Source organism: Bos indicus x Bos taurus, chromosome 9, assembly GCF_003369695.1.
Source record: "Bos indicus x Bos taurus breed Angus x Brahman F1 hybrid chromosome 9, Bos_hybrid_MaternalHap_v2.0, whole genome shotgun sequence".
NCBI classification, from domain to species: Eukaryota; Metazoa; Chordata; class Mammalia; order Artiodactyla; family Bovidae; genus Bos; species Bos indicus x Bos taurus.
The window spans coordinates 31932847-31946836 of record NC_040084.1 but is presented as its reverse complement, the minus strand read 5'-3'; the positions used below and the strand labels follow the sequence as shown (position 1 = coordinate 31946836).

At 39.5% G+C, this 13990-nt stretch overlaps 1 protein-coding gene across 1 annotated transcript in view; it reads right to left on the bottom strand.

Moving 5' to 3' along the window:
- Nucleotides 1-1072: 1072 nt before the first annotated feature.
- MAN1A1 (mannosidase alpha class 1A member 1) overlaps nt 1073-13990 on the bottom strand; it is a 173315-nt gene continuing 160397 nt past the window's right edge. The window contains exons 10-13 of the mRNA XM_027551103.1: nt 11090-11309; nt 9938-10110; nt 4560-4675; nt 1073-3751 (exon numbers count right to left, since the gene is read on the bottom strand). Coding sequence (XP_027406904.1) covers nt 3625-3751; nt 4560-4675; nt 9938-10110; nt 11090-11309 — 636 coding nt within the window. The 3' untranslated portion in view covers nt 1073-3624. The remainder of the gene's footprint in view (nt 3752-4559; nt 4676-9937; nt 10111-11089; nt 11310-13990) is intronic.

The window sequence follows — 13990 nt, the reverse complement described above, 5'->3', positions numbered from 1 at the left end:
GTACAACCTGAATCTGAAGAACCTAGCATTTTTTTTTTAATTTTATTTTTAAACTTTACAATATTGTATTGGTTTTGCCAAATATCAAAATGAATCCGCCACAGGTATACATGTGTTCCCCAACCTGAACCCTCCTCCCTCCTCCTTCCCCATACCATCCCTCTGGGTCGTCCCAGTGCACCAGCCCCAAGCATCCAATATCGTGCATCGAACCTGGACTGGCGACTCATTTCATATATGATATTATATGTATTTCAATGCCATTTTGGGGGTTCTCCTGTAGCTTAAGTTGTTCTGTTCTATTAAGCCTCTTTGACCACTCAAATCCTAGTGACCTCCTTCTGCTCTGAACATCTATAGCAGAATTTAACTTGTCATTTAACATGATGAAATGTTTTGTTTCACTGGTGGTGGTGGTGGGGTTTGATCTCAGTTGGATTGTCAACTGAAGAACGAGGACCACTGATGTCTCCCTGGTGGTCTGGTGGTTGACAGTCTGCCTGCTCAGGTGGGGGACACAGGTTTGATCCCTAGTCTGGGAACTGGGATCCTACATGTCTCAGGGCGACTGAGTCCCCATGCAACAACTACTGATCCCATGGGCCACAATTACCGAAACCTGTGCACCTAGAGCCCACGCTCCGCAACAAGAGAAGCCACTGCAATGAGAAGCCAGAGTACTGCACCTAGAGTTTTTTTTGCTTTTGCTCGCTGCAGCTAGAGAAAGCCCATGCGAGCAATGAACACCTAATGCAGCCAAAAATGAATACATAATAATTAAAAAAAAAAAAACCAAGAAACACACTTCATTTCTGATGCCAACTCCCTGTCTCTACTCCATGTGCCCTGGTGTTCAACATATGTCAGATTCTTAACAAAAGTATCTGATTAACCAAAGGTGGTTATGCAACATTATTTGCAATCTAAAATTTTTAATGGGAAAACTGTCCTTGTCACAATTCTCTGGGTATGGTATGGAATCACTGTTAGAATTTAATATGTCCATTTGCCATGGTACACACTCATCCCAAAACATCCAAAAGCTTACTTAAATGGAGAAAAACAGAACAAATGAGGAGATATATCAAAAGACTTTATTTACAATAGAGAAATTTTACAAATATAGTTTTTAAAAATTATGTGCCAATCTATTATGTTTCCCATAACATTAGAGATTTATATAAAGTTGAAAATGACACAGTGGATTTAAGTACAAATAAAAAACAATGGGAAGAACTACTGGTACACATGAAGGTGTCATGACAAACATCACTGAAGTTCTGTAAACTGCCATATAACTTACATGTGTGTCACACAATGTATACCAAACATGTGCAGAAACAAAATTAAGTGCTATTTTAATTATTCACCTTTTGGGATGTGAAAACATATGTAAACATAATTGCACAGTTTTTGCTGAAAATGAACAAAAGACAGCCTCTACCTAAGGACTTCAGTTGTTTAAAATAATTAACACAAAATATAACTTTAATTAAATTATATCACCATAATAGGAATCTCTTATTTTGCTTACATGATTGGTATTTTGGGTCCTAGGCTAAAAATATCCAAGTTCTAGAATTGAAATAACTTTGTTCTTGCTATTGGCTGGGCAGCATGTAGTACAATCTTCTTACCTATTTATATCAGAAAGGAAAAGGTTCATCATAGTACAGTCCTATGTGTTCATACAACCTGACTTTAATATCCTATCTGCTGCAGAAATACCTATCAGCGTGTGCTCTTTCAAATCAGATTGAAAAGCAAAGAAAATAAATTATTTTAAATTGCTAGTTCAAAGACATTCATATGAAAGTTATAATCTAAATACATATGGCCCAATTTTGATGAGAATCTTCTACGTTTGCCTTTAAGTTTTGGAAATAGCAATCATGATGTCCTAAAGGATCTTTTCCACTTACTAACTTTACTGATTTATTTTTTGACATATACCAACGAATAACATTGAAAAAAGGGGCAGGTCATATGCCTTTCAGACAATGGAAATCTTTTGAAAAGCTTTCAAAAGCTGAAATAGCTAAAACAACTCAGTCTATTGAGATCTAAGAAAATAACTGTCTTAAAAACTATTAGGCTGAAGCATATGAAATCACTGATACTGAGCAATTTTTAAACTACAAATGCCTTAATTTCATATGCTTCAACCTAATCTATGGGGTTGCACTGATCTATGTGACCGCTGTAGTTGAAAAGTACAGATGGTCAAAATCTCTGTACCTCAGTACATGCATCATCATATTAGCCCTTTCACAGGAATATATATAAAATATGAACCAATATGATAACCAAATCTATTTCTGGGAAAACGACTCATATCTCAAAAAATGTTTTGAAGAATCATTTAATTATAATTATTTTGATCTGCTACAGGACTGTAGAGGATTGGGAGTGTCCATTCCTATGCATTACTTCTAAGCGGAGATTGCTACATTGAACTTAACCAGACAAAATATACTATATCCTAATTTGGCCTAAAAGTTTAATAGATTTTTCCTCAATTGACCATGAATAGACACATTGCCAAAGATTCTCTGAGTTAAATCCTGCTTTCATAAACTGAAATGAATAATTTACTAAGTTTGAGAAAAGACCCTTTTCAAACCTGAAAAACCTAAACAAATGTAATAGTTTCTTTTTTTCAAGAAAAATACATTACAGATGAAATGCAAACAAAAAAACCATATGAAATACCCTCTTTCCAGAGAGTGAGCCCCGATTTCTTTACATATTCAGATAAAAGCAAAAGCTAACTCACTAAAAGTTATACAGTTTCCCTTTAAAAAATATAATTCGGTAATAGCAGAGCTCTGCAAAACTGAAAAGCTCACTTTGTTGTGTGGTGGAGAATGGAAGAAATTAACCAGTACATGATCCAGAGATGACACAGGGCATTTAAAATAAAATCTGAAAACTATTTCCCAAATTAGGAAACACTAATATAATTAACTGACAAAAATATACCGTGGATCTGATGAAATGAGGTCGACAGGAGATGATCCTTTGGGGATGATATTCTAATTTGAATTACAATGTGAGTAAAGTATTCTAGAAGATATTCTATCAAATAATGATAGACCCGCATAAGGACACTGTCACAGTTATAAGATCTGTCTCTGGTGGATAGACAAACCCGATTAACATGAAATTGAAAAGGAAAAAAGCTTTTTTTATTATTTAATTCATTATTATGGCTTTTTGCAACATGGCAAAACATTACAGCTTAAAGCAGACATCATCTCCTCATAGAGGAGGAAAAAGTTTTGCAGTCAAATCAAAATTGTAATTAAGAGATCATAGGTATACTGTTCTATTCAGTTTATTAAAAATAATACTACATCTTCATAAACTCTGGAGATAACAGATTACTTAAAAACAACAACAAAAAACCCTGTGATTCACTGGCTGAATAATAAAGGATACAGTAAGGAATTTAGGTCCATCTATATGTATGATAATAAACATAGAAGACTGCAAAACAATTTTAAAACTTAGAATAATCACAGATCTATTAATAAAAATTCATCATGTGCCTGATCACCAGAAAAAGAATTATTAAGGTATGCAGTGAAAGGAGTGGAGGAGAGTAAAATATAAAATGTCTTTTTATTTCCCATCGTCTTCAACTTTCTTTAAATTCCTAGAGAGTACAGGGAGAAGATGTGCCTCGGTGTTGAAGATCCAATGTTCCAGAGGAAGTAGATCGTCATCAGAAAATATTAAGTACAAATATCTGGAGAGAGAAACATGGGTATGTGAGGCCTGAGGGACCCGGTTATTCAGTGAAACCACAAAGACACAGAAAAACCACATCAGCGTCTCCCTTCCCCTTGTGGAGAAGTGTGGACAATAGTCAAGTATAGCAAAACCTTAAGAAGTACACTCGTTAATGCTGAGGAAAAGAAGCTGCTGTGTGCTTTGGTCCATGGACAAGAACCATACAAAGCAGTCCCAAGGGGCTCCCCTGGTGGCTCAGTAGTAAAGAATCTACCTGCCAACACAGGAGACACGAGTTCAATCCCTGACCGGGAAGATCCCACACTTGGAACATCTGAGCCTGTGCACCACAACTACTGAGCCTGTGCTCTGGAGCCTGGGAGCTGCAACTCGAGAGCCTGTGCTCTAGAGCCCTGAGCCCATGTGCTGCAAGGACTGAAGCCCAGGTGCCCGAGAGCTTGTGCTCTGCAACAAGAGAGGCCACCGCAATGAGAAGCCTGCTCACTGCAACCAGAGTGTAGCCCCTGCTCACCACAACTAGAGAAAAGCCTGTGCAGCAATGAAGACCCAGGACAGCCAAAAATAAAAAAAAAGGTAGTACATGTAAAAATGTTAACTTTAAAAAAAAAAAAAAGGGTAGTCCCAAGCCGCCGAACTTACACAATGATGAAAACACACCCACAGTTACTGCCATGCACGTAGAATGGATTTCAGAAGCAGTCATGCTTGGTATTATTTGAATGTGCTCATGATAAAGACAACTTTCAGAAAGAAGGTCTGTTCAGGTATCTCGGTCACACGCACTGAGAATAACTTTTACTTACTTCAGTGTCTCTGCCAGGAAGAAGCTCTGCTGCACATCATCGTAGCTCTCCTTGGTGAAGTAAACGTCCCTGAGGCCGGAGTAGCCTCCTTTCACCCTGCAGTGTTTCTCCAGGGCCTAACCCGCAAAGAGGAGGGGAAAAACGGTCACGTTTCAGGAAACTGGCTGTCACAGAGTTTTACTACCAGACTGTCACGTTTAAATAAAATAAGGACTTAAACTGACCGGCTGTGCCACCCCATGGACTGAGGCCCATCAGGCTTCTCTGTCCATGGGAGTCTCCAGGCAAGAATACTGGAGTGGGTTGCCATTCCCTTCTCCACTGGATCTTCCCGACCCAGGGATAGAGCCCAGGTAGGTCTCTTATGTCTACCTGCATTGGCAGGAGGCTTTTTTTTTTTTACCACTAGCGCCACCTGGGAAGCCCATGGACAGTATATCTCATCTAACTGGAAACATTTTTACATTTAATTTCAGAATAATTTTTAAACCATTTCATCTTATGGTCTAGAGCAAGATTCATCAAACTACAGACCACAAAGTACATCCAGCCTGCTTTTTGTTTTTGTAAATACAGTATTATGGAACCACAGACACACTCATTTATATATTGTGTATGGCCATTTTTTCACTACAGTGGCAGAGCTGAGTAAATGCTTATGGGCCCCAAGCCTAATTCTCTTTGGCTCTTACAGAAAGTTTGTTGACACCTGGTCTGGAAAAACTGTTAATGTCAACTGGGACTCTAAACCGCTGGTTGAGCGTGCTGGGCTGCTATGGTCATCAGAACTTCTTATCTTTAAAAAATCGATAGCAGAGCACTAATGAGTGATACTGGTGACTGACAGATATAAAAGGAGAAAATGAAAACCAGTGAAAAAAACACGGCTGGCATCTATTTCTGAAATATATTTTTCTTTTCTTTAGACTGAGATGGAAGAAGATGGGATTAAACCACTGGTAACTAACCAGAGAGAAAGGATCCTACATTCTTATCACTGACTGACTACAAGTTCGTATTATAGTCAGAGATGGGAAAAGATAAGGGATGGGCAGTGTGAGAATGAAAATTTAGGTAACAGAATTTTAAAATGACTTGCCTTCCATTGTGTCAGTTACTGCTAACCTGACTGCTCTTTGTATTGGATATCTGGATATTACACTGGTTTGCCTTACTGGTTACCAGGCACAATCATCTCCAGGAAGTTATTTTCTACTCACTACATCCTATTAATTTTAATAACTATATGGTAAAATAAAGATTCCCACTGTATACAAACTCTTACTGGAAATCTGGTTCTAATTCATAGAATGTTGACAAAAATAATAAAGTGTAAAACTAAGTCCCTTACAATGTTTAATGAGATAAAGGAAACATGAATAAGATCAAGTTATTCTTCAGGTTATTTTTCGGTTTTCTTCTATAGATCACAATCCTGTCCCTTTTTAAAAAAAAATTTGTATAATTATATTGCATTTTCCTCCTATTTAGCTAAACTACCAAGAAGCTACGGCATAGCTCTTGCCATATTAATTGAGAAAAATCTTCATCGGTGAGAAAAGGGTTTCGGAGGAAAGCATGGCTCTAAGAATGCGGAGCCTGGAAAAGGTGAGGTGGAAGGCGAAGGCAGGGAGCAGGAGTGTGGTGCTGAGCGATCCACTTCCATCTGCAGACACTGATAATGAGGATATTGATTCCACACCCTAGGGCTGGAGGGCAGAAGGGAGACAGCATTGGTCGGGAGAAAAAGCATTTAATTACCAGGTGAAAGAAAATCCAAGTGGCAGGCTACTTGAACATGTCTCCTAGTGTAGAACTTTTTAAAAGCCCTAGGGAACATAAGAACAATCAACTTAAAAAAAAAGCAGTTTCGATTATACTCTTAGTTTCAGACAAAGAACTAAATGGAGGGAAAGCCTGAAGAAAGGAACTTTCAGGTTCTATTATATTTTTCCTTCCTTCCTTTTTTGATAACTGTTCTGTCTGATAAAAAGTCAAATGCCAGATACATGGAGTAGGCCAAAAATTATTTGTAAAAAAGGGTAAAAAAATAAAAAGATTCAGAAGAAGTAGGTAAATTTGTTGTTATTGAACGTAATGAAATCCTATTTCCAGACATTTCCTTAAAAAGAAGAATTTATCCGCAAAACTTTTTCTTGATTTTTTCCCTTGAAGTTCTTTGGTACTGTGATAAACTAAAGAGAGGGCCAGGCATGATAAACAGCTAACCCTCCTTTCTACAGAAATTTCTGTATGATAATGCATTAGTTGCTCACTTGTGTCCAACTCTTTGCAACCCCATGGACTGTTCCGTCCGTGGGATTTTCCAGGCAAGAATACTGGAGTGGGTTGCCATTTCCTTCTCCAGGGCATCTTCCCGACCCAGGGATCAGAAATTTCTATAAGCTCCTTCTTCTGTTGTAGAAAAAAAGAGTTGTTTTGGGGGCTGGTGCTGCCCAAACAGTTTTCATCTTTTCAGTTCACTTCCACTCATTCTTTTCTCTCTCCCATGCCTAATGTGGTGAACCAGAGTAGTCAAGAACACAATCTGACATTTTAGAGGTGGAGGCTAAGTCCCAGCTCTAGACTTCCTCACTGTGGCCTCAGTTTTCTGGATCTAGGGAGCATCCTTTTTTTCAACATGAGGTTGTCCTGAGAATAGAACCAGAAGATGACACACTTACTATTATTAGCACAGTGCGGGCCTTTCAGAAGTTTAGAGAGGCCTGCCTGCATGCTAGGTCACTTTAGTCATGTCTGACTCCTTGTGGCCCTATGGACTGTATAGCCCATCAGGCTTCTCTGTCCATGGGGATTCTCCTGGCAAGAATACTGGAGTGGGTTGTCACGTCCTCCCTCCAGGGATCTTTCCAATCTGGGGATCAAACCCCAGGGATCTTTCCAACCCGGGGATCAAACCCATGCCTCTTATGTCTCAGGCATTGGTAGGTGGGTTCTTTACCGCTAGGGCCACCAGGGAAGCTTAGAGAGGCCTAGCTACTTTAATATTTTGACATTTTTGGTAAATTAAAAAGAAAAACAAGGCTGGGAGAAATGCCAAAGAGGCATTTTTAACTTTCAAAAAATAAAAAATCCCTCATGTCAAGTCTAAATTTTAAGACTTCAGAGATGTGAAGCTGGGGACGAGCAGCTCTCCTGGGTCCCCATGACAGTCCCTGGCTTTAGTTTCTTGACAGTGGAAGAGGCCACGTACCCAGGACGCTTAGTCTGATCAGAACACATCATTTCACTACAATCTTTGGGACTCTCAGCCTCTGGACATGGGTTCCTCCAAAAACAGAGCATGAGACATGGGCTGGATGCAGCGAGCTTTGCTTTTTACAGAGGTGACATCAGGAAGTGATTGAGCTGGTGGGAAAAGTGAAGTAAGGAAGGGAGGAGGGCCAGTGAAATACACACGGAGCAGGTCACAGCTGTGTGCATGGGGGCTCATTCCTGCCTGAAACCCTCTAAAGAGCCAAATAGAATGCTTCTCAGAATGATTCTTCGGAATAACTATTCTGGGATAGTGATGTATCAACTCCAAAACCTCAGTGGCCGAGGGCGGCCCTTGGGGCTGCAGCCTCCCACACGTCCCAGACCTCCGCCAGCTGCCTCAGAAGAGGCTCTGAGTCAGAACAGCTGAGAAGCACTGGCGCTGGGCAAGACAGGGCCAGCAGGCCAGGGTGTTGTCCACTGAAGCTGAAGCCAGGACACAGGGAGGGCCGATGGGACGGGACACAGCACAAAAGGAAGAGAAGGTGCTGCCGTACCTTCTGAGTCTATGATCTCCGTGGCTTTTCACAGAAGGCAAGAGGCCCCAGCACTACCACCCCCGACTACATTTCAAGTTCTAACAGAAGTTACCACAGGCAAAAAACGGGGATTCCTGTGTTGCGACACAAGCAAACAATCTGACATCATATGCTACGGTAAAAGGAGTCAACAGATAAAAACCCTAACACATCAAACCAACCTTCATACCCTACAGACAACTCCCTCCGCAAGAACCAAGCAAATCAAAGCTTTCTGCCCACACGACAAACTACCGTCATATGATTTTTTTTCACACTTTAACATGTCTAAAATTGGCATGTCATAATTTAATTGGTATTGTTGTATTTTCTTAATGGTATATAAAATAATGGTGTTTCTTATCAACTATGGTGTTTCATATTTGATGAAATGTTATTACTGAAATTTTTAATTTAAACTGGTACTTGCAAGTGAGTATTAACCTTAATTTCCTTGCTGGCCTACTGAAGACCAAAATAATTCCCAATTACCAAAGCTTAGCTGAATCTCAATTTTAATATACTTTTTATTCAGAGGAAAAAACATAAAGAAACTGGAATTACAACTGACTAACCATAATTAGAAAATTTTTCAAAAAAAAAAAGAGGCATAAAGAATTGCTATTACTTAAAATAACTGACAACTGGTGATAAGATACATACCAAATGAAAAGAGTAATAAGCAAGATTCATCAACAGCTTCCTAAGATATTAGTTAAATTTTACACAAAGGCAATGCTCATTTTAGATTTCCTAAGAGAAGTTATTCCTAATGGTTTTAAAAGCCAGCTAACTTTCTAACAAAGAGTGCTAGACAGTAAGAGAGTGTATGGATAATTAAAGCGTTTGCCAGTTCTTATCCCCTGAATTTCCTCCCACTCCTTCTGAAATAATAGCTCTTAAAATTAGACATTGTTTGATGCATATCTTAAGTGCACCTCCTCTGGCATTCAGCACACAAAGTGTTCAACAGATTAGTTCAGGAAGATTATACATCATATTCAGCAGGAAGAGATCCATGAAATGCCAGGATAATCCAAATAACACACTGGACAGATAGAAAGCTTACAGATATTCTGAGGATTCCGAGACCTGTGTTAGAATATTCATGTACAAAGTAGTTCTTCTATAGGTACTGTCTAAAAGTTAGATCTAAGTAGCTCATTTGCTCTAATTAAAAGCATATATTACCACTATGATGCTCAAAGACTAAAAGAAACAATCATACAGCGGTTTCTTGAAACATACAACAGGTAAGGGTGACTATTCCCAAGTTGCCAGACACCCTTTGTGGGATTAACTGGTCAATGTTTTTATAAACATGAGAACTTAATTTTATAATAGGTCTTTCCAGATTCTCCTTCAATACCAGAGGAGGTATATTTATATACAAAAAACAGAGCTGAAGGCAGGGATGTGGGATGACTTAACTGAAAACACTCAGTCTTGAATGGAAAGATGGCTGGTCAAAGCTTTAAGCTCTAAGAATCATAGGAGAGTTAATATACTAGATTGATAGGGATCACTGAGTATTTTTTCCACACACATATTCCCATAAGAAACACAAGCAAACTAAAACGTCACCTCCACAGCTTCCCAGGCCCATTTCCTGTACTTTGGATCATGAGTCAGTCGCCACATGTACATGTAAGTCTCAACAACTTCTGGCCGTAAGATGTAGTATTTCTCATTTTGCCTCGTAGCAATGGCTTCAACACCACCATCGAATCTGAAAGCTTCTGGTCCCAGTTTCACAACTAAAAGACATGCAGTGGGGGACAAGGGTTATTGTCTCTGACAATGCTTAGTGTCTATAACTTAAATGAAATTAAAAGATACTTTAGAACACTCAAGAGGGGTGCCAAAATGATCATTTTAAGGAATAGCTATAAACACTGTATAATAAGCAATGTTCAATATATATTTTTAATTTATCTACTGAAAATAGTACATTTAAGAAAGTGGTAATAATCCTTTACTTTCTTTCATTTTACCACCATTTACCGAGTCCTCACTGGGTCAGCGCGAAGCACCACCTTATTAGTGAGCTAAAAAATTAGTGTTTGAGAACTCTAAGTCATTATGGCATGAAGGTTATATAGTACTTGTGCATCAAACTTTCATAAGAAGGCAGCTAGACTCATCATATGGGGCTTCCCAGGTCGTGCCAGTGGTAAAGAACCTGCCTGCCAATGTGGGAGACTTAAGAGACATGGGTTTGATCCCTGAGTCTGAAATGTTCCCTGGAGGAGGGCATGGCAACCCCCTCCAGTATTCTTGCCTGGAGAATCTCATGGACAGAGGAGCCTGGGGTGAGTTACAGCCCACAGGGTTGCAGAGTCAGATACAAATGAAGGAACTTAGCATGCATGTAGATTCATTGTATATTTCATGCAGATTCTGGGAAGATTAATAATGGTTTATAACATACCAAATTTCTTCTGTATTAGGACAGGGACTCTAGCCCAATGTTATTTACATAAAGCAGGGTCAGTAAGATAGACTTGACCTTTTATGGCCTGGATTTTTGTTTATTGGTAAACTAAAAGTAAATGTTTTTATGTAGAAAAGCAATGCCTCTTAAAGTAAAAATGTAAATTCCTTTAAGATATTAATCATAATCATCAAATATTCACCAGGCACAGTGGATGTTTTTTTGATGGCAACAAATGGACAAAGTTACTTAATGAAATAAAAAAGCACAAAGACCATATATGAAGAGTAATAGGGACTCACAGGTGCGATTGTAAGATTCGTGACAGGTCCGGGCAATTTCAGCCCCAAGTTGAAGGTAGTGTTGGGTCATTCCTTCAGGAGCGTCGTCTGCCCCGAGTGCAAACATGCCTCCAGCAAAGCAGGTCAGGTGGCCCATCTTGTGTTCCAGGAGGCCCCCTTTCCACTCTGCGATGTAAGTCAGCCCGTTACGGGACTTCCGGATCAAGTGAGTCTCAATAGCCTGAAAATAATACTTATTTTCAACATTTTGTAATCTTTTCTCAGATTTATACTAAAAGAACATTGTGGCTCAGATGGTAAAGAGTCCATCTGCAATGCAGGAGACCAGGGTTCGATTCCTGGGTCAGGAATGTCCCCTGGAGAAGGGAATGGCAACCTACTCCAGTATTCTTGCCTGGAAAATCCCATGGACACAGGAGCCTGATGGGCTACAGTCCATGGGGTCGCAAACAGCTGGACACGACTGAGTAACTAACATATTCACTTTTACCACAACAGTATGTGTGTATATATATATATATATATATATATATAACAGAATAAAACCACTCACAATTTGAATTTGGTTCCATAAATACAACTCAACTTGAAATTTCATTTATTGCTCTTGTACATCTCCTCTAATCTATGCTTTGTTAGTTTGGTTCATTAGAATTAATGCTGTTGGGCCAGCCCCATAGGTTTTGCTTGGTTCCATGATCAAACACTTGTAGTCCTCAGACCAGAAAAGCTGTCTTCTTTTCAAAGACAGGCCACTGGTATAGTGTTGAGAGCTGCTTTAATGCATTTCCATTTTCAAAAATAACACAAAGCACTGGCTCAGCTCTGAATAATGAGGAGAGCATATTTGTATATAAAACCCAGGCTAGTGCTATTACTCTTCCTTTCTCTCCCTTAGGCTTGAAAGGGTGGCAAAACAGAGTGGAGAAAAAGGAGCTGTTCTTCGGTCAGTCAGATTTTGTGTATGTATGTGCTTAGTTGCTCAGTCGTGTCTGACTCTGCGATGCCATGGACACCAGGCTCTTCTATTCATGGAATTTTCCAGGCAAGAATACTATAGTGGGTTGTCATTTCCTATGCCAGGGGATCTTCCTGACCCAGGTATCAAACCAGTGTCTCTAAGATCTCCTGCACTGGCAGATAGATCTTTACCACTGCTTGGTCTGGGAAGCCCCAATTGCTCGGCTTCAAATTTCAGCACTGACACTTACTATCTGCAAACTTTGTGGGTAATTTGCTTACTGTATCTTTAAATCTCAGTATCCTTATCCATGAAATAGGAATAGTAGTATCCATTGAGAAAACTGCAACATTTTGTTTATAAAGCAGTCAATACAGTGATTCAGTTCAGTTCAGTTCAGTTCAGTCGCTCAGTCGTGTCTGACTCTTCACGACCCCATGAATCGCAGCACGCCAGGCCTCCCTGTCCATCACCATCTCCCGGAGTTCACTCAAACTCACGTCATCGAGTCGGTGATGGCATCTAGCCATCTCATCCTCTGTCGTCCCCTTCTCCTCCTGCCCCCAATCCCTCCCAGCATCAGGGTCTTTTCCAATGAGTCAACTCTTCGCATGAGGTGGCCAAAGTACTGGAGTTTCAGCTTTAGCATCATTCCTTCCAATGAACACCCAGGACTGATCTCCTTTAGAATGGACTGGTTGGATCTCCTTGCTCTCCAAGGGACTCTCAAGAGTCTTCTCCAGCACCACAGTTCAAAACCATCAATTCTTCGGCGTTCAGCTTTCTTCACAGTCCAACTCTCACATCCATACATGACCACTGGAAAAACCATAGCCTTGACTAGACAGACCTTTGTTGACAAAGTAATGTCTCTGCTTTTGAATACGCTATCTAGGTCGGTCATAACTTTCCTTCCAAGGAGTAAGCGTCTTTTAATTTCATGGCTGCAATCACCATCTGCAGTGATTTTGGAGCCCCCAAAAATAAAGTCTGACACTGTTTCCACTATTTCCCCATCCATTTCCCATGAAGTGATGGGACCAGATGCCATGATCTTCGTTTTCTGAATGTTGAGCTTTAAGCCAACTTTTTTACTCTCCTCTTTCATGTTCATCAAGAGGCTTTTTAGTTCCTCTTCACTTTCTGCCATAAGGGTGGTGTCATCTGCATATCTGAGGTGATTGATCTTTCTCCTGGCAATCTTGATTCCAGTTTGTGCTTCTTCCAGCCCAGCATTTCTCATGATGTACTCTGCATAGAAGTTAAATAAGCAGGGTGACAATATACAGCCTTGATGTACTCCTTTTCCTATTTGGAACCAGTCTGTTGTTCCATGTCCAGTTCTAACTGTTGTTTCCTGACTTGCATATAGGTTTCTCAAGAGGCAGGTCAGGTGGTCTGGTATTCCCATCTCTTTCAGAATTTTCCACAGTTTATTGTGATCCACACAGTCAATAAAGTTAATACTGAATTTTTTGGCATAGTCAATAAAGCAGAAATAGATGTTTTTCTGGAAGTCTCTTGCTTTTTCGATGATCCAGCAGATGTTGGCAATTTGATCTCTGGTTCCTCTGCCTTTTCTAAAACCAGCTTGAACATCTAGATTAGCACTTGATAAAAGCCATTTATTATCATCACATCACTACTGGTAACACATGAATTAAATTCCTCCCTAATAATTCTATTAAAAAGGATATTAATATATGATGAATAAGTTTTTTTTTAAAAGAAAAAAGGTCTTTAAATTTGGGAGAAATGATTTTACAAAAATGACTAAACATCTTTGGCTATTTCTGCCCCAGAACTGTTGATATTCTTCTGAGTATATAAACAAAATAAGCCTTATTAGAAAAAAACAAAGTTGTAGTATAAGGGCTTGGGATTACTATTTTTATTACTTAAATAGGAAATACCCCCCACACTCTCAATTATTAATACTT